General features: G+C 38.0%; 1 protein-coding gene across 1 annotated transcript; it reads right to left on the bottom strand.

The window, feature by feature from the left end:
• Window positions 1-248: 248 nt before the first annotated feature.
• tkfc (triokinase/FMN cyclase) lies at window positions 249-14195 on the bottom strand. The gene is made up of 16 exons (XM_079811006.1): window positions 14136-14195; window positions 13763-13952; window positions 11949-12241; window positions 11780-11858; window positions 11534-11623; window positions 9731-9765; window positions 9562-9646; window positions 9397-9486; window positions 9101-9217; window positions 7729-7845; window positions 6442-6579; window positions 6236-6342; window positions 3081-3184; window positions 2603-2636; window positions 1741-1833; window positions 249-1652 (listed from the first exon to the last, which is right to left on the bottom strand). The coding sequence occupies exons 1-16, from the start codon at window positions 14139-14141 to the stop codon at window positions 1494-1496; spliced, it is 1737 nt and encodes a 578-aa protein (XP_079667132.1). The 5' UTR covers window positions 14142-14195; the 3' UTR covers window positions 249-1493.
• Between the last annotated feature and the right edge of the window lie 4023 nt (window positions 14196-18218).

The following is an 18218-nucleotide window of genomic DNA, read 5'->3' as shown; positions in this document are numbered from 1 at the left end:
GTGAGCCCACTTAACATGCAGGGGGAAAACATTACATTAAATGAATTATCATAAAAAAAAAAAAAAAAAAAAAAAAAAAAATATATATATATATATATATTTTTTTTTTTGATAAATGTCTCAATTTCCCCCCTTTCCTCCATACAATGCAAGTCTTGCTTTATGTTCCTCAGAGAAAGAGTTGTACAGGTTTGGAATGACATGTGGGTGAGTAAATTATGACACTTTTCTTTTCTTTTCTTTTCTTTTGAGTGATTAGCTGTTTTTATTAGTTACATGTATTCATTTTACAGTCAAAACTACATGTTAAAACATATATTAGTGTTAAATTTACCTTTAATAATACTCATTTTGCATTAATCCCTTAAAAATACATATCTGCATTAAATTACCATAATTGTTTACAACGGTAAACAAAAACAATTCAATTACCACAAAGCCCTCTCATTTGAACAATGTTTGGTCTTAGTCACTTTTATTATTTCATTAATGGCAGTGTATCGATGAATTATTCAGTATTTCCATCATTTCATTAAAGCTGAAGAGTGTAAATTCTCCTAAGTTAGCGAAACGCAATACAATTTTTTAAAATGACTGTTTAAAATAAACAGGTTTCTTGGGCAAAACGCACACAATTGTTTGAACCAGTATTGCTATATGTTGGTCGAACAAAGTTGAAAAAGCAGCAGAGCCACAGTTTTTACACTCATTAGGGATGTCAACCTACTTGTATCACATTTAACTGGGATCAGTTTTTCTTTTTAAATCATTCACATCATCTTAAAGATCTGCAAAATCAATGTTAGCACTCGTGTACAACCTTTTGCTTTACTGTTCCTTAATGTGCCCGTATTATGCCTTTAAGAATAGTACCTTTCATGCAGTGTGTAATATCACTGTTTGTGAATGTAAAAGGTACTTTTAAAGATTAAAGTGCATAACAAATAAAGTTATTTTCACCTAAAAGAAAGAAACGATTCTGAATTATAAGACATTTGCACAATGCCAGTCTATGGTCTTCATTGGTTGTCATTGAACAACGTCTACTTTGACCCTCAACACTGTAGTTGTAGCCGAGACTGGATGAGTTTGGTTTGTGTTGTTGAGAAGATGCTGTTTTCAGTGAATACACTTTAATGCACTTCAAAAGGACAAGGACTCGAAATCGATACAGAAAAAAACAGCGGTCTCGTTATTGTTTGTGTCACTGTGCATCAAGCGCTGAGGAAGATCTGAAGCTGAAATTCAGGTATGGCAATAGGTGTTTCGGTCGACCAATCACAACAGACTGGGCCTTCCTACCAATCAGAGCAGAGTAGAGAGACTGAATCTTCAAACGAACCATTTCAGACTCTTTGAGAAATAAGGTGATGTGCAATGCATTATGAGAAGTGTTTTTTGACTTTGGATGCATGTAAACCTACAACTTTAGGAACCTTTAAGAAGGCATAATAGGGGCACTTTAAGAATCTGCATAATGTTGGTGAGCTTCTCTAACTCTCCCCATTCAGAGAATGGAGTATGGCCTTCAGAATGGCAGCTACCGCAACGGCACCAGGGTCAGGCTGAGTCAAATGTTCAGACGCAACGTAACTGGCACGTCCAGCCTTTGCAGTGAGACTGCGAGTAGATTCAGCTCCCAAATCTGCTTTCTGTTACAGATAAACAAGAGGCTAATATTATAGATGCAAGCAATTATGAGGAAAAAAAGCAAAAAATGGCTAAAGTGACGGTCCATACCTCCACTGCTGCTTGTAGTATAGCCATTAGTCCATCGGGAGGTGCTGTGGAAAGTTTCATCAACTCCTCCACGGCAGGGCATAGGGCATCAAGCTAAAAGATAACATGTAGGCTCAGTTTCATCAATGATTTGCAAGTATCAAAAGATTTGATTTTATAAAGGTTCTAGGATAAGACTTGCAGGTTAATTATTTCAAAAACAATGAATCATTGATATCAGTCATTGATATACATGGATATTAACAATATATACATATGTATCCAAAATACTGATCATGTACTATTCAATAAACTATTCAGGTAAACAGGGAACTAAAAAGGTAAGGTTTCTTTTATTCATAAAGGATGCATTAAATTGGTCAAAAGTGACAGCAAAGGCATTTACAATGTTACAAAAGATTGTTATTTCACATAAATTTCACAGTATCCACAACAATATTAAGCAGCACTACGGTTTTCACCATTGATAATAGTAATAAATGTTCATGTTAGAATGATTTCTGAAGGATCATGTGACACTGAAGACTGGAGTAATGATGCTGAAAATTCAGCTTTGCATCACAGGAATAAATTACATTTGAAAATATATTCAAATAGAAAAGAGTTATTTTAAAATCACAAAAATACCACTATTTTTACTTTTTTTTTTTTTTTGGTCAAATAAATGCAGCCTTGATGAGACTTTTCAAATTTAAAAAATCTTTACAAAACAAAATGAACCCCAAACCTTTGAACGGTAGAGTAATTCATACATATGTTAACTAATATGCGTTTACTATTTGCTAATTAAAGAACAGAGATTACCAAATTGTGTAAAACAATGACTAAAGCTAGAATTAGACTCTTAATTCCTCAATCATACCATGGTCCGATCTCCTGGTTCAGCACCTCCATATCTGTAGGAAAAAACAAGAAATAAATTTGCACTAAAATGACACACAACCTTATACTTCATACATGTTGCCAAGTTTACAGTTTGGCACATTCTAATATATGGAGAATATCAGAATTCATTTCAATACTGGCCTGATGGTGAACGTGATTTCTCCAAGTACATGTTCCTAAGCCAACATCTTTGTTGATCCTGGAACATCACTCCAATCAACCAGATTTGAGGGACAAGTTTACAGTTTATGTCAAGTTTAGGCTTAAAACCAGGATTGGGTGCTTCTACATCAGAGTTATTCACCTGTCATTTCCCTCTGATTTTAAGGATAACTGATGGGTAGGGTTAGGTTTAGGGGTAGGGATATGGTTAAGAATACATTTTCAGACAACAGACAAGATGCTGATCCAGGAACATGTCTTACTTGGCAAAATCACAGTGACCTATCACTGACCTCTTCATGGCCTCTGTCCCAGCATGCAATGCCTTTGCCCAAGCAGCACCATCAGAGTTTTGTTTGAGATGAGGGGCAGCCGCGGACAAAAACAAGCAATATAACTGGAAAGAAAAAGATAACGGATCATTTGAGAATTTCATGAGAAAGACACTCATTCAACATTTTTGTATTCAGATATTTATGGTGTGCTCACACTTGGCAGGTTCGGTTTGATTAAAACAAACTCTGGTGCGATTGCTCTGTTAGTGCGGTTCATTTCAATAGGTGTGAACAAACAGTGGTTCGACACAACATGGACCAAAGACATGTAAACGAACCAAAGACAGGACATGACATGACAAGATATGACTCTAAAAGAACAGAATGCTCAAGCACACCTGGTTCTTCTCCGTTACAGTGTCGTAAACACGTCTCCTCGCAGCAGATCTTCGTTTGTGTGCTACGGAAGAATTCCTGCCACTGTTTTGACTCCTTTACACATTTTATAAGCTCTTCACGAGTTCTCAGCTGGTAAAAATACCATGTGTCCGCACATACAATGAGCGTGTTTAGTCCAGCACAGCATTGTTTTAGATGTTTTATAAGTTCCGTCACAGAATATACATCATAAAAGACTTTTTTTGTCTTGTATCTTTAGGTTCAGTGTTAAAAATGACAGTGTGAACGCTAAGTCAACTAACGTAAAGTAATTTTCTTTTTTGGTGCGGATAAAGCAAACCAGTAGCCAAGGAATCTAGACGCACCCTAGCGGCAGCAAATCTCATTTGCCGCGAGTGTAGTCTAGCAACTCTCGGTAGACCTGCGAGCTGGAAAAACCAAACTCTGGTCAGGCCAATCACATCGTGTGTAGAGTCGGTGGGCGGGCTTAACATAATGACGGCATGGCAGAGTTGCGGCCATTCCGCGTGCTACTCGTAAACAAAGAAGCTGGCGAATGGCGGTCCTTTGAATCGGCTTTGGCTGCGACTCTGGAAGACTTTGAGTTAAGCTTTTCTTTGAGGAAAGAACAAAGAACGGCACTGAAGTCATTCTTAAGAAAGGAAGATGTGTTCGGAGTTTTGCCGACCGGATCCGGCGAACTCCGCTTCACCTTCTTCGTTGCTCTGGTTGGTTGTAGCGCTATCCTATTGTGTGCAGAGGGAATCTGAAAGACAACCGTTTATCCCGCCCCTCGGATTGAGCCCTGCCAATGGTGAGTTCCCAGACCCAACATCTTGATGTGGGTCTGGCTTGTCAGGCTAGCAAACCAGGAGAACCAAACTAAAAGTGTGAACACCCTTAAGGCCCGTTCACATCAAGGATGATAACAATAACGATAAAGGTATAGTTCTAAAATCGTTCTAAATATAAAGGAATAGCAGAGTCCACATCCAAGTATAACGATAACTGCAGAAAGGAATGATGTCGCTGGAATCACTTTCAGAACAAACTTTTCCAGCTGATGAGCGATAAAAACATTGCCAGCCAATCAGAATTCACCACACTTTAAAGAGCTCAAGCATTTAAAACGGCAGATGACTGCAGTACGCACTTATAATAAACAGAATGTTATCAACCACTGGTGTGGGCGCTAGTTAGGGGCCAAGCACCGAAGGTGCGGAGCCCCTCTTGAAACCTTTAGATTTCTTATTATTATTATTATTCCGCTATGGAAGTCTATGGCAGCCCATAGAACCGTTTGCGGGAAAATTATGAAATTTTGTACAATGATAGGGGTCATTACCAATAGTAACCACACCAATTTTGGAGTCTCTAACTCAATCCCTCTAGCGCCACCACCTGTCCAAAGTTTAACTCATAATTTTGCTAATAACTTTTAAACCCTAAGAGCTAGAAACAAAATAATTGTTTCCTTCGATTCCTTGGCTCCAGCCGATTCGATTGCACCCTATGACGTCATTTCCGTCATTAAAATTTTCCCGCCGTTTTTAATTAACCGAAACCCAACTTTTTCGAACTCCTCCTAGGCCGTTGGTCCGATTTACACAATTTAACCAGATCATCTCCAGAGAGTGTTGACAAAAAAATGGAATTCAAGTTGATTCGTTAAATCGTTTTTGATTAACACGCAAACAAATTTTACGTAACGCTTGCAAAAACACACTTAAGGCGATATCTCTGCAACGTTTTATCGTATTCAAACCAAACTTGGTACAAGTCATCACAAGCATGACCTGAGGCAACATGCAGTGTTTCGGCGCAGCGCCACCTACTGGTCCGGAGATACGAAAAATGTTGTTTTTGCGTATAACTTCTGAACCGTTTGTCCAAAAATCATAAAAGTGGTCTCGTCTGATATCCAATTTTACCATATCGGCAATTAGGACTGTCGGCCATTTTGAATTATGTGCTAAAATGCTGTATTTTATGAACGCATGAACGGATTGTTACGTAACTCGGTATGGGTCATCAGCACGATGCCTTGAAGTAGCCTGACAAGTTTCAAAACAGCGCCACCTAGTGGAGAATTTTTTTTTCCAAACGCTTTTAACTTTGGGTGGGGTTGATTTATTTTCGTGGGACTAACTTTTTTAGTCTCCTGAATCCTTGCCGAGTCCAACGATACCAGACTTGCCGGGTTTCGGCGTATGGTTTGTTCAGCGCGGTAATTTAGCGCTTAAAAAACGTTAGCTGATATCTTCGAAACCGCTAGTCCGATCGAGACGAAACCAGCGCCAGAAAATCGGAAACATAGGTCGATAGCCACAATTTATAGCCTAAATGTCAAAATATTGATAGTAAGGGGTAGTAAAATCCAATCAAAGTCAGGTGTCAGTAATTTTTTACATGTTTTTTCATTTAAATGTCTATAACTCCAAAACGAAATGAGATATTTTCACCAAAATTGACACACACATGTATGGGCTCACTCCGATGACACCGATCTTTTTTAGGATTGTGCCTCTTGGTGGCGCTATAATAGAACAAAACATGACATTGGCACTAAACAACTCAATGTTTTAATGTGGTGTTTCAATGTTTTTGCTTCAAATGTCGTCACTCGTTTTTTCATTTGGTCTGCTGCTATCTTCCTTGTTTGCTTCTGTTGCGCTTGGCCCCGGTATTGCTGCTTGCAGCTATATTTATCTTTATAGTTATCGTTCTTGGTGTGAACGGACCTTTAGAGTGATTTATCAAATGTCTGAACCCACCGCCCCTGACGATCCTCCCATCCTTTCCTGGACCAACAGAGCCAGATCTGCTAGAAGCTGACCAGGGTTGCCAGAGATTCTGCTGGTCTGGAGCCATTCCTGAATGGCTGAAGTAGACATTTTAACTACATTATTATCTGAACACAAAATTAATCAATATGTTGGTTTAAATAATATGTGCGTTGTTTGAATGTTGAAAAAGTTACCATTAGCTAGAAGAGCATGTGTGCTCCCACAATCTCCATCGCCTGCTGCGCGGTCCAAAGCATTGAGTTCCTCTTGGCGCTGCAGGAGGATCTTGCACACGGACTCCAAAACCAGGCGAATGATGGAAGAAAGAGAGCCTGTGAAGCACCACCACTGAGTCGATGAAATGCTTCAGGTATTTCAGTAAATATACAGTACCGTTCAAGTAGAAGTCTTTAATACTTTCAGCAAAGATACATTAAACTGACAGTAAAGACATTTATAATGTTACAAAAGATTTCTATTTCAATGCTGCTCTATTGAACTTTCTATTCATCAAAGAATTCTGATTCATCTTTGCCATCACAGGAATAAATTACATTTTAAAACATTAAAATAGAAAAAGGGATCTTTTAAATGAATCATATTTCACAATATTACTGTTTTTACTGTATTATCTTAAATACCTGCACCCTTGGTGAGAATAAGAGACTTAAAGGGATAGTTCACCCAGAAATGGAACACAGTTGACAGCACCCATTGCCTTCCACAGTATTTTTTCCCTACTATAGAAGTCAATGGGTGCCGTCAACTCTCTGGTTACCAACATCCTTTAAAATATCTTATATTGTGTTCAGCAGAACAAAGAAACTCACACAGGTTTGGAACAACACGAGGGGGAGTAAATAATGGCAACATTTTCCATTTTTGGCTGAACTATCCCTTTAAGAGACCAACGACAATAACGATAATGATATCATTTCCGAAATCGTTCTAATTATATAAGAATAGCAGAGTCAACACAACAACTATAAAGATAACGGCACAGAGGAATAATGTCGCAACCATTGACTACCATAGTATTTTTTTCCCTTGACCTTTTCAGGTTTGGAACAACTTGAGGGTGAGTAAATGATGACAGATATTTATTTATAGCAAAAAAAATTTTGGGTGAACTATCCCTTTAAATACATATTTAAACCTGCATGATTGTTATTCATTAACAACATGTATTTTTATGTCACTTATTTCTGTGCCTTAATTATTATATTGATTAATAATAGATTGTTAGCTAATCTGTGTGCTTTGTATATGTGCATTTCTGAAATGCATAACATGGACAAATCACTTTAAATTGTATTGTAGACGCATGCATTTTCTGTGAAGCTGCTTTGAAATGATATGTATTGTGAAAAGCGCTATACAAATAAATTTGAATTGAATTGAATTACATTAAAAAGAACACAAAGAAACTGAGGCATATGTGACTGAAATTTGGAAAATGCATATTTTGCTCTCTTCTCTACCTTCATCATATTTATCTGAAGCTGCGGTAGGTTTTTCTGCAGGTTCCATGAACAGGTCCCTCCCACTCACAGAGGTTGTGCTGAGGTTAGGCCAGGCTGGGGCTGTGGTTTTAGCATCTGAGAAAGAAAAAACAGTGACACTTCACATACACTGCAATACATACGAATATATTTATTTGAAAGGAAAACTTCACTTTTTTTTTGAAAATAGGCTCATTTTCCAACTCCCCTAGAGTTAAACAGTTGAGTTCCTCTGTAATAATCAAGTAACTTTGCTGCCTTACCATGGTTGTAGCGGCACAATGATATGCAAATTAAAATAGTCCCCAGCGCTCCCTGTGCAAGCAGGTTGTCACGTTGGTTGTGTTGATGGAAGTTAGACTATTTTCAGGCGCTGTGTAATATCATTGCGTCGCTGCACCCATGGGACGGCAACAAAGTTCCTTGATTATTGCGCAGGAATGAGAATAGTTCCTAGCCATATTGGCCTAGAAAATCACAACTTTTCATTTTCTGTCGGTCTTAGTACACAATGTAACTACAGAAGAGTCAAGTTTTAAAAAGGAACAATATCGAAACTTATTTTTGAGCGAGATGCTAACGGTCTAATCAGATTCAATGATCTATGCTAAGCTATGCTAAACGTGCTACCGCCAGACCCGGAGATCGCCTGAATGGATTCGAAACCGGTAAAACTCAACTGTTTAACTCTAGGGGAGTTGGAAAAGGAGCCTATTTTGACATCACTTTGTAGGCCAAAACGCGGAAAAACTTTGTAGGCCAAAACTGTCGGGCAGATTAAACCTAATCACTGCTTTTACAGCCTCATTATGCTCATAATTGTGCTCCTGTAAACTATTCTAACTCAAACTTTCTGGGGAATGTTTTGAGATAAAAACTGAAAGAGTTGTCGGAAGCTTAGTGATGGTGACGTTGAAATCGTGGGGCCGTGGTGTAGATCGTTTATAGCCCTTTTACTTCTGGCAACTGCATTTAGACTTCACACAAGTTGTGCTTATCGGTGATATTTAATTATTTAAGTATCATACATTTTTGTGGATCAGAGCTTTTTTTTTTGCGATAATCCAAAAGCCTATGGAAAAATCCTATTGTGTTTCTGTCGAGGGAACCAGTGCGATGCGAACTGCCAGTTGGCCTACAAAGTGACGCCATACCTGCACCACTCTATTTCAGAGTATAGTGGCAAATGAGCAATTTTAGCATCTTAAAGATAGCGTGCGCAGTGAAACTTTGTGTTTAATATACATTTTAGCTCTGTCATAATGACACTCTCTTATTCTGAGAACTAACTAATGATTCCAATGTCATCCAGGTAAGTATGCTTGTAAAATTTGATTTAAAGCGAACGCACCAAACAGCCTGAGCATCTCGTCATCAACCTTCATTAAGGAAAGAGACATTCCCGCCATCTCCAGTGATGTCATGAATGATCCCGACATCACCCTGACAACCAGCACACCACGCTCCTCTAAAAAAGAGTGAATCCGATCAGAAACAGTCAACACCAGTTGAAGACATCTAACAGTATAATGAAATAGAAATATTAGGATATTACAAGATCATTCTGCTCTTACAATAACAAAATTATTGTCTTAAAGTGTGTAAAGCTGAATGTGGTAAATCTAGCGTTGAGTACTTGCGTCTCACCTAGACAGTGTAGAGCTGCTTTGGAAACCACAGCTATTTCCAAACATGAGAGCGCACCGAGATTATTCACACACAGCACCACCTTGTCTCCTGTTAGAGAAATGCACATTCATGTAAACGCACACCTTCAGAATCAACACATCGTCCAGTCACACATCGTCATACCTGACTTCAGGGACAGATGTGATTTGTTCGAGGAATCAGTCATGTGACTTATTATAGTTTTCACAACTTCATCAGCAGAGGCCACCTGAAAACAGTCAAAACCATCAATCTCAAAGGACCATACATCGCTGTTTATTGTGGGGATGATTGGCATGATTAAGAGACTCACTTTTGATCTCTTAATGCCTGGTTCTCCATGGATCCCTATACAATTGAACATATAGTGCACATTTTAATAAATATATTATACCGTATACACACATTACTGTTCGTTTTTTAAAGAAACTGGCATGCAAGGACACAAGAAATTAATGATTAAATGCATCTATAATGTTACAAAAGATTTCAATTTCAAATAAATGCTGTTCTTTTGAACTTTCTATTCATCGAAGAATCCTGAAAAAATGTATTACGTTAAGCAGCAAAATATTCAGCAGTAAATAAACTATTTGCAGCACAACATTGATAATAATAAATGTTTCTTGAGCAGCAAATCATCATATTAGAATTATTTCTGAAGGATCATGTGACACTGAAGACTTGAGTAATGATGCTGAAAATACTTTTATCACAGGAAGAAACTACATTTTAAAATATATTCATATAGAAAACAGTTATTTTAAATTCTAATAATATTTCACAATATTACAGCTTTTACTGTAATTTTGTTTTCAATAAATGTAGCCTTTGTGAGCATAAAAAAACAAATAAAAACTGAAAATATATATATTATATGCATGTATATAATGTAGATTAGTGCTGTCAAATCGATTAATCATGATTAATCACATCTAACATTAATGTTTGTATATATGTATGTGTACATATATGCACACACACACACACACTGCATATGTGTGCGCGCACACACACACTGCATATGTGTGCGCACACACACACACTGCATATGTGTGCACACACACACACACACACACACACACACACACACACACACACACACACACACACACACACACACACACACACACACACACACACACACACACACACACACACACACACACACACACACACACACACACACACACACACACACACACACACACACCAAAATGTATTCAGACACCTTCAACACACTCATATTAATCACAGTTTATTCGCTATAGCAGGGGTTTTCAAACGGGGGTCCATGGAAAAGTCTATAGAAAAAACATAAAACATTTTAATAAATAAATAAGATTAAAATAAATAAATAAATGATTGAATGGTAAATTAACAAATGATAAAAATGTAAAAAGTAAATAATAAATAAATTAAATTAAAATAAATATATGTGGAAAAGTCTAAAGTACAACTGTAAATATAATAATAATTAGAGAAAAATCATATATATTAAATTAAGTACATAAATAAATAAATTAGATAAAAATAAATAAATAAATAAAGTGATTAAATGTTAAATTAACATATAATACAATTTAAAAAGATAAAGTAAAAAAAGGGTCCGTGGCATTTAAAAGTTTGAAAAGCCCAGCGCTAGTTTAGAAAATGGTAATAAAATATAAATACAAATTTAGGTCAAGCAATGACCAAGCAAAGCTTAATTTTGTTCAGTCTGTGGTGTAAAAGGTCACATTAGCAATGAAAGAAAAAACACTTGGGCAAAACATGGTAATTTAGGTCTCAAATTTGTATACATTTTACTGGTAGTCACTGTATGAAGAATGTTTAAGTATAATATGTCACAGTGTACTTTTTATTTTTTAGTGTATAGCCCAGTTGCACTTGCGCGCGCACACACACACACACACACACACACACACACACACACACACACACACACACACACACACACACACACACTATTTTAGTTAGATGCGATTAATCGATTTGTAATATATTACTGCTGTCAAAACGATTAATTGTATCTAACATAAAGGTTAAGTTCACTTACTTACTGCTACATCAAATAATTAATTTTAAAATAATTGTTGTTATAAATCTCTCTTACCCAGTCCCAGCTCCATCTCTCCCGGTGGAAGCTGGAAAGACGGAAGGCATCCGGGCACACTGCATGGAGACAGACTAACACCCAATGTTCCTGTTAAAACAACAATATAAAAACAAAATATACATTTTTAAAAAGTTTTTACATAGGACTGGAGTGGCTGGACTTTCACAATGGAAACAAACGTCATGTAGAACTGCAACATTTAAGCCATAACAATCCAAATGGTACGATGCTGGTCTTTCTTACCGATATTTTTTGTTGCCTTATTCATCCGTGCAACAATTTCATCCAAAGGACAACCTTTCTCTGCTAGAGCTCCAGCTAGCTAAAAAGAAAAATGGCATATTTAAAATGCCTATTCCTTTTATTGATGATACAATTGATTAATATGGCCATGTCAAGCTCATTATAGTACCTTATGAATGAACACAGTTCCACACAAGCCTCTCCGGCCGGCCTTGCTGGGCTGAGCGAAGGCACAGTCATCAGCCACAATCACCATCTCCACCTGGACGCCCTGCGATCTGGCCTGTTCGACCGCTATGCCAAAGTTTAGACGGTCACCTGTGTAGTTCTTCACGATGAGCAGGACTCCTGAAGCGCCTTCCTTCCACAGAGTCAGAATGGCGGCCAGCACACTGCCCGGAGGAGGGGACGCAAATACTGCTCCTGCCACAGCTCCGGACAGCATCCCCATGCCAATGTAACCTGCATGAGAGAGAGAGACTTGAGTCCAGTACAGAAGTACAGATGGCACTAGCAACACCAAGTTCAAAGGTTCAATTCCCAGGGAATGCATGAACTGTTAAAACTGTTCATATGTAAGTCACGTTTAATAAAAGCATCTGCACATGCATAAAAGTACACTGCTGTTCAAAAGTTTGGAATCGTTTTTTAAAATCTCTTCTGCTCACCAATGCTGAAATTATTTGATCAAAAATACAATAATAATGTGAAATAGTTTAAAATAACTGTTTTCAACTTCATTCATAGATTTAAAAATGCAATGTCAAGCTGTGATCAAAGCTGCATTTTCAGCATCATTTCTCCAGTCTTCAGTGTCATGTGATCCTTCAGAAATCATTCAGATATGCTGATCTGATGCTCAAGAAACTTTAATTTACTAAGCAGTTGTGCTGCAATATTTTTTGAGGAAACCATGATGCATTTTTGAGGATTCTGTGATGAATATAAAGTTCAAAATAATTTGAAAACTAAAACTTTTGTAATGTGTCCTTGCTGAAAAAAGTACTAATTTCATTCAAAAAAAATTCTTACTGACCCCAAATGTTTTAACAGTAGTGTAAATGTTACAAAAATGTACTAAGGTAACCACAAAAATTACTATAGTTGTTAATATTGTAAAATATCCTCCAAAATGTTTTAGAAGCTTTCATAATAATCTTTGTCATTGTAATTTCTTATTTAACTCGTTTTTAACTAGTATTTAACACTAGTAATGAAGGCTAATTCCCGCTAAAATAAATGACTAAGCAGAATTAATCACTAAACCATTTATCCAGGACTAAAACAAATATTTGAAGAGGTGAACAGAAACCAAATTCACACTGGATCATGCCTTATCTGACTTTTCTGTTCTTCAATAGATTTGATATAATACATTAAAAATATACAGTATCATATTCACTCTTGGTGTGCACAGGGCTTTACTTTAAAGTTGTGTCAGGTGACCTAAAAAGTGCATCATATATTCTAAAAGAAATGCTTTTATTAAATTCAAAAATATTATTTAAAATGTCTGATTCCACCTTACCACATTAGGTTACATCAACCTATGTAACTTTAAGATGTAAATATTTTTTTCTTCTTTTTTTAATATAGCACTATTGATTGATTGATATCTTTATTTTGAACATGAGAGAAGAATATTTAAAGTAAAATACAATAATTTTCAAACATTTTAAAAGAAAAAAAGTAAAGAGGAAAAATAAAATAAAAAAGCAGCAAAGTATCTTACTTTCCTGTATAAACATGCTTCTATCTCATGTGCGAAAAGGAGTAGGAAGAAGTAAAACTTATGTACTCCTACCCCTTTAATTCTTGCATAATGGTACACTATAGTCACTATGGTAATTATAGGCCTAGTACACTTTTGTATGGGAATATGAATTCTTATAGGACATGTGCATGAACATGAAGATGAACATGTCTGTACCAGCGAGAAAGAGCGAGACAGAACGGAGGAAGGACTGTTGTGTCATGCATTACCTGCATGTGCGGGTTCATGGCCAGATCCTCCCCCGGACAGGAGCGCTACTTTCCCCTTAATGCTCTCCAGATCGGCCCGCAGCACAACTCTGTGCCCCCGCAGCAGCGCCAGACCCCCGTTACTCCTGACGAGACCCTCCAACGCCTCGTCCACACACTTATCAACCGAGTTCAATAACTTCCTCCGCACCTGCTCCAACCATATACAAATAAAACATTTCAAACCTTCGCATGCCTCTGTCAGTCAGTCACTAACCAACACTTACAAGTTGTTTTTAAAACCATGACAGAGACACAATCGTTATATATTTGCTTTACACAGTCAACGTGTAACAGTTTGTTGCGATTCTCTGCAGGAGTCGCCGTTACGTACCTCCATTATTCACGCCTGCACAGCCTTTGATCACTTCCGCAAACATGTGTCAACGACGATGACGTCACGAAGCCCACCCCAGATCACTAGCGATCTTTCATTAGGGCCCAAGCCCTGAAAGGGCGCAGAGCCCTATTGTTCTTCCTCAGATTATTCTTTGTTTTTTTTATTTTTTTTTTTTTTATTTTTTTTTCGACTTCTCGGGTACTTTTGGGGCACTTAACATGCTCGAAAACTCTTGAAACTTCGCACAGGCGTCGGAATGCGCGGCCATCAGAGCCGGGCTGAAGCTGGTACCCGGGCGTGGCAGGGGGGCTCGACAGCGCCCCCTAAAGTGGGGTCTGAAAACTTGGTCCATATATCAAACACACTTGCACGTACATGTATGAAACTCGGTACACATATAGACCTCATCGGGCCAAACAACTTTCGTGCTCTAAGTTATGCGTCAGCCCTACAGGAAGTGAGCTATAATCGGTTGTTCGGAAAACCCATGCTCTGGAATTTAATATACTCCTCCGAGGCCATTGTTTCGATCATTGCCAAACTCGGTCAGCATCAAGTGAACATATCCAGGATGCTAAATTGCGAGCGGATTTTTGATATCTCAAATGGTTTGGCCGTGGCGAAGCAACGAATTTATGGCGAGAAAAGGGAAACAGGAAGTGTGTAATAACTTGTGCAAACATTGACTGATTTGGATGAAACTTCAGCTGTGTGTTCGTTGTAAGAGGCCGATCACATGGATATGACTTTTGTGAGTCAAAGTTATAGCGCCACCAACTGGCAGCAGGAAGTGTGTCACTTTCAAAAATGCTTTGAATCACCATCTTATTTTCACACGATTGACTTCAAACTTCATCAGTATAATGTGAAAACATGACAGATAGAGACATATGAAATGGATTCCTGAAATTTCAAATACTGTTGCCATGGCAACGTGTCAAAGTTTAATAATCTTTTGGCTGTTTTGAGGCTCTTAGCATGCTTGAAATTGCTTGAAACTGCTTGAAACTCAACACACACATCAGAGATGTCAGTCAGTACACATTGGCAAAGCATCAGAAATGGGCGGGGATGAGGGCCTCTCTAGCGCCACCTTTTGACAAAAGTGGGGGGGTTAGTTTTATCTTCAGTTACCAAACTCGGTACATATATTGTTCTCTTCGAGCCGGACAACTTTCTAATTTACAGTCATTAGCTCCGACCAACAGGAAGTCAGATATTTTGGTTTTAAGGTGAATATTTATGTAATTCAGGGTCTGAGTTTTTACGTTCTCCTCGTAGGCGATTTATTCAATCTCCACCAAACTCGGTCAACATGAAACAAAGATACTGAAGATGCTAAAATGTGAACGGATATTGGATATCTCAAACGGTGTTTCCATGGCAAGGGATTAAATAAGGACAAAAAAGGGGAACAGAAATTCTCTGTGTCTGCTGCTCTCCCCTCAATGAACACAAGATGGCAGCATTGTATTAGTTTTGAAGCAGGATAAAAAAAAAACTTGTTTCTCTCTCTCTCTCTCTCTCTCTCTCTCTCTCTCTCTCTTGTTATTAGGGCCCAAGCCCAAAGGGCGCAGAGCCCTATTGTTCTTCCTCAGATTATTAGGGCCCAAGCCCAAAGGGCGCAGAGCCCTATTGTTCCCCTAAGGATTATTCTTTGTTTTTTTTTTTATTTTTTTTTTCGACTTCTCGGGTACTTTTGGGGCACTTAACATGCTCGAAAACTCTTGAAACTTCGCACAGGCGTCGGAATGCGCGGCCATCAGAGCCGGGCTGAAGCTGGTACCCGGGCGTGGCAGGGGGGCTCGACAGCGCCCCCTAAAGTGGGGTCTGAAAACTTGGTCCATATATCAAACACACTTGCACGTACATGTATGAAACTCGGTACACATATAGACCTCATCGGGCCAAACAACTTTCGTGCTCTAAGTTATGCGTCAGCCCTACAGGAAGTGAGCTATTATGGCTTGTTCGGAAAACGCATGCTCTGGAATTTAATATACTCCTCCGAGGCCATTGTTTCGATCATTGCCAAACTCGGTCAGCATCAAGTGAACATATCCAGGATGCTAAATTGCGAGCGGATTTTTGATATCTCAAATGGTTTGGCCGTGGCGAAGCAACGAATTTATGGCGAGAAAAGGGAAACAGGAAGTGTATTTTAACTTTTGCAAACATGGACTGATTTGGATGAAACTTCAGCTGTGTGTTCGTTGTAAGAGGCCGATCACATGGATATGACTTTTGTGAGTCAAAGTTATAGCGCCACCAACTGGCAGCAGGAAGTGTGTCACTTTCAAAAATGCTTTGAATCACCATTTTATTTTGACCCCATTTACTTCAAACTTCATCAGTATAATGTGAAAACATGACAGATAGAGACGTATGAAATGGATTCCTGAAATTTCAAATACTGTTGCCATGGCAACTTGTCAAAGTTTAATAATCTTTTGGCTGTTTTGAGGCTCTTAGCATGCTTGAAATTGCTTGAAACTGCTTGAAACTCAACACACACATCAGAGATGTCAGTCAGTACACATGGGCAAAGCCTCAGAAACGGGCGGGGATGAGGAGCTCTCTAGCGCCACCTTTTGACAAAAGTGGGGGGGTTAGTTTTATCTTCAGTCACCAAACTCGGTACATATATTGTTCTCTTCGAGCCGGACAACTTTCTAATTTACAGTCATTAGCTCCGACCAACAGGAAGTCAGATATTTTGGTTTTAAGGTGAATTTTTGGTTAAATCGGGGTCTGAGTTTTTACGTTCTCCTCGTAGGCGATTTATTCAATCTCCACCAAACTCGGTCAACATGAAACAAAGATACGGAAGATGCTAAAATGTGAACGGATTTTGGATATCTCAAACGGTGTTGCCATGGCGAGGGATTAAATAAGGACAAAAAAGGGGAACAGAAATTCTCTCATATCTTGTAAAATCATATTTTGATTTCAATTAAATTAAGATTGTATGTTTGGCAATTGAACTTAGATTAATTTTAAATGACTATACTATTTTTCAGATGAATATATATATATATTTTATAAATATTTATTTGTATAATGTATTGTGCCTGTGTGTGCCCTCCCCTCAATGAACACAAGATGGCAGCATTGTGTTAGTTTTGAAACAGGATAAAAAAAAAACATTCCATCTCTTCAGGGATTTGTCTGTGTGTGTGTGTGTGTGTGTGTGTGTGTGTGTGTGTGTGTGTGTGTGTGTGTGTGTGTGTGTGTGTGTGTGTGTGTGTGTGTGTGTGTGTGTGTGTGTGTGTGTGTGTGTGTGTGTGTGTGTGTGTGTGTGTGTGTGTGTGTGTGTGTGTGTGGACTGGTAATCCCTGATGTTGGGTGCTGCCCCTTTAAGGACGTTGTTCCGGTGAGCGCAAGTGATGTGATCGTGCAGGAAGAAGTGCAGGGAAAAACAAACTGAACTTAGAGAACTGAGTGAGAAAGCCATGTTGATCTCAAATGAAGATTTGAACATTTAATAATTCCAGCTAAAACTATTATCTTACATTATATTCCCAGCGTGGTGAGTAGTGTTATGTTGTTTAAGTGTTGTGATGGTTTGTGTATCACTATGAAGATCGCTATTTGCGATTAGCGCCTAAACGCCTATATGTTATATATTTGTTTTGTTTTAGACATTTACAGTTTGTATTGCCTGTAAAATATGTTGCATTTAGTTAAACAAAGTTTAATGCTTAGTACACAAAGCTGATGTTACAATGTTTTAGAAACGTATTTGGTGATGTGAACATTACTAGATAATAATTGTGAATTGTTTTGTGTTTGCAGTTTGACCACACACGCACACACATAAATGTGCACAAATACTCAACTAAAGTACCACCAAACTCGGTCAACATGAAACGGAATGACTCTACTATACTTTTTTAAGACCTTCTCAAAATATTTAAAGACCTCATCGGCGATGAGAACTACTGTTGAGCAATAAAATAAAAATATATAATCATAAGCTATAACAAAAATATATATTAAATTAGGTGAGTGGATAGTTAAAAAAATTTGCAATTACAAAAAGTAATTCTTGAAAAAACATCTCTGGACTAATTTTAT

This window comes from Gobio gobio (genome assembly GCF_949357685.1).
Source record: "Gobio gobio genome assembly, chromosome: 2".
Taxonomy (NCBI): domain Eukaryota; kingdom Metazoa; phylum Chordata; class Actinopteri; order Cypriniformes; family Gobionidae; genus Gobio; species Gobio gobio.
Note: the sequence above shows the minus strand (reverse complement) of the source record. Positions and strands in the feature narration are given on the sequence as shown.

What these genes read in the sequence shown, in the direction of transcription:
- tkfc (XM_079811006.1), bottom strand. An exon ending in ACATGCTCTTCTAGCTAATG is followed by an intron (nt 6,343 to 6,441) that starts GTAACTTTTTCA and finishes TGTCTACTTCAG; the next exon opens with CCATTCAGGAATGGCTCCAG. An exon ending in TACTACAAGCAGCAGTGGAG is followed by an intron (nt 1,653 to 1,740) that starts GTATGGACCGTC and finishes TATCTGTAACAG; the next exon opens with AAAGCAGATTTGGGAGCTGA.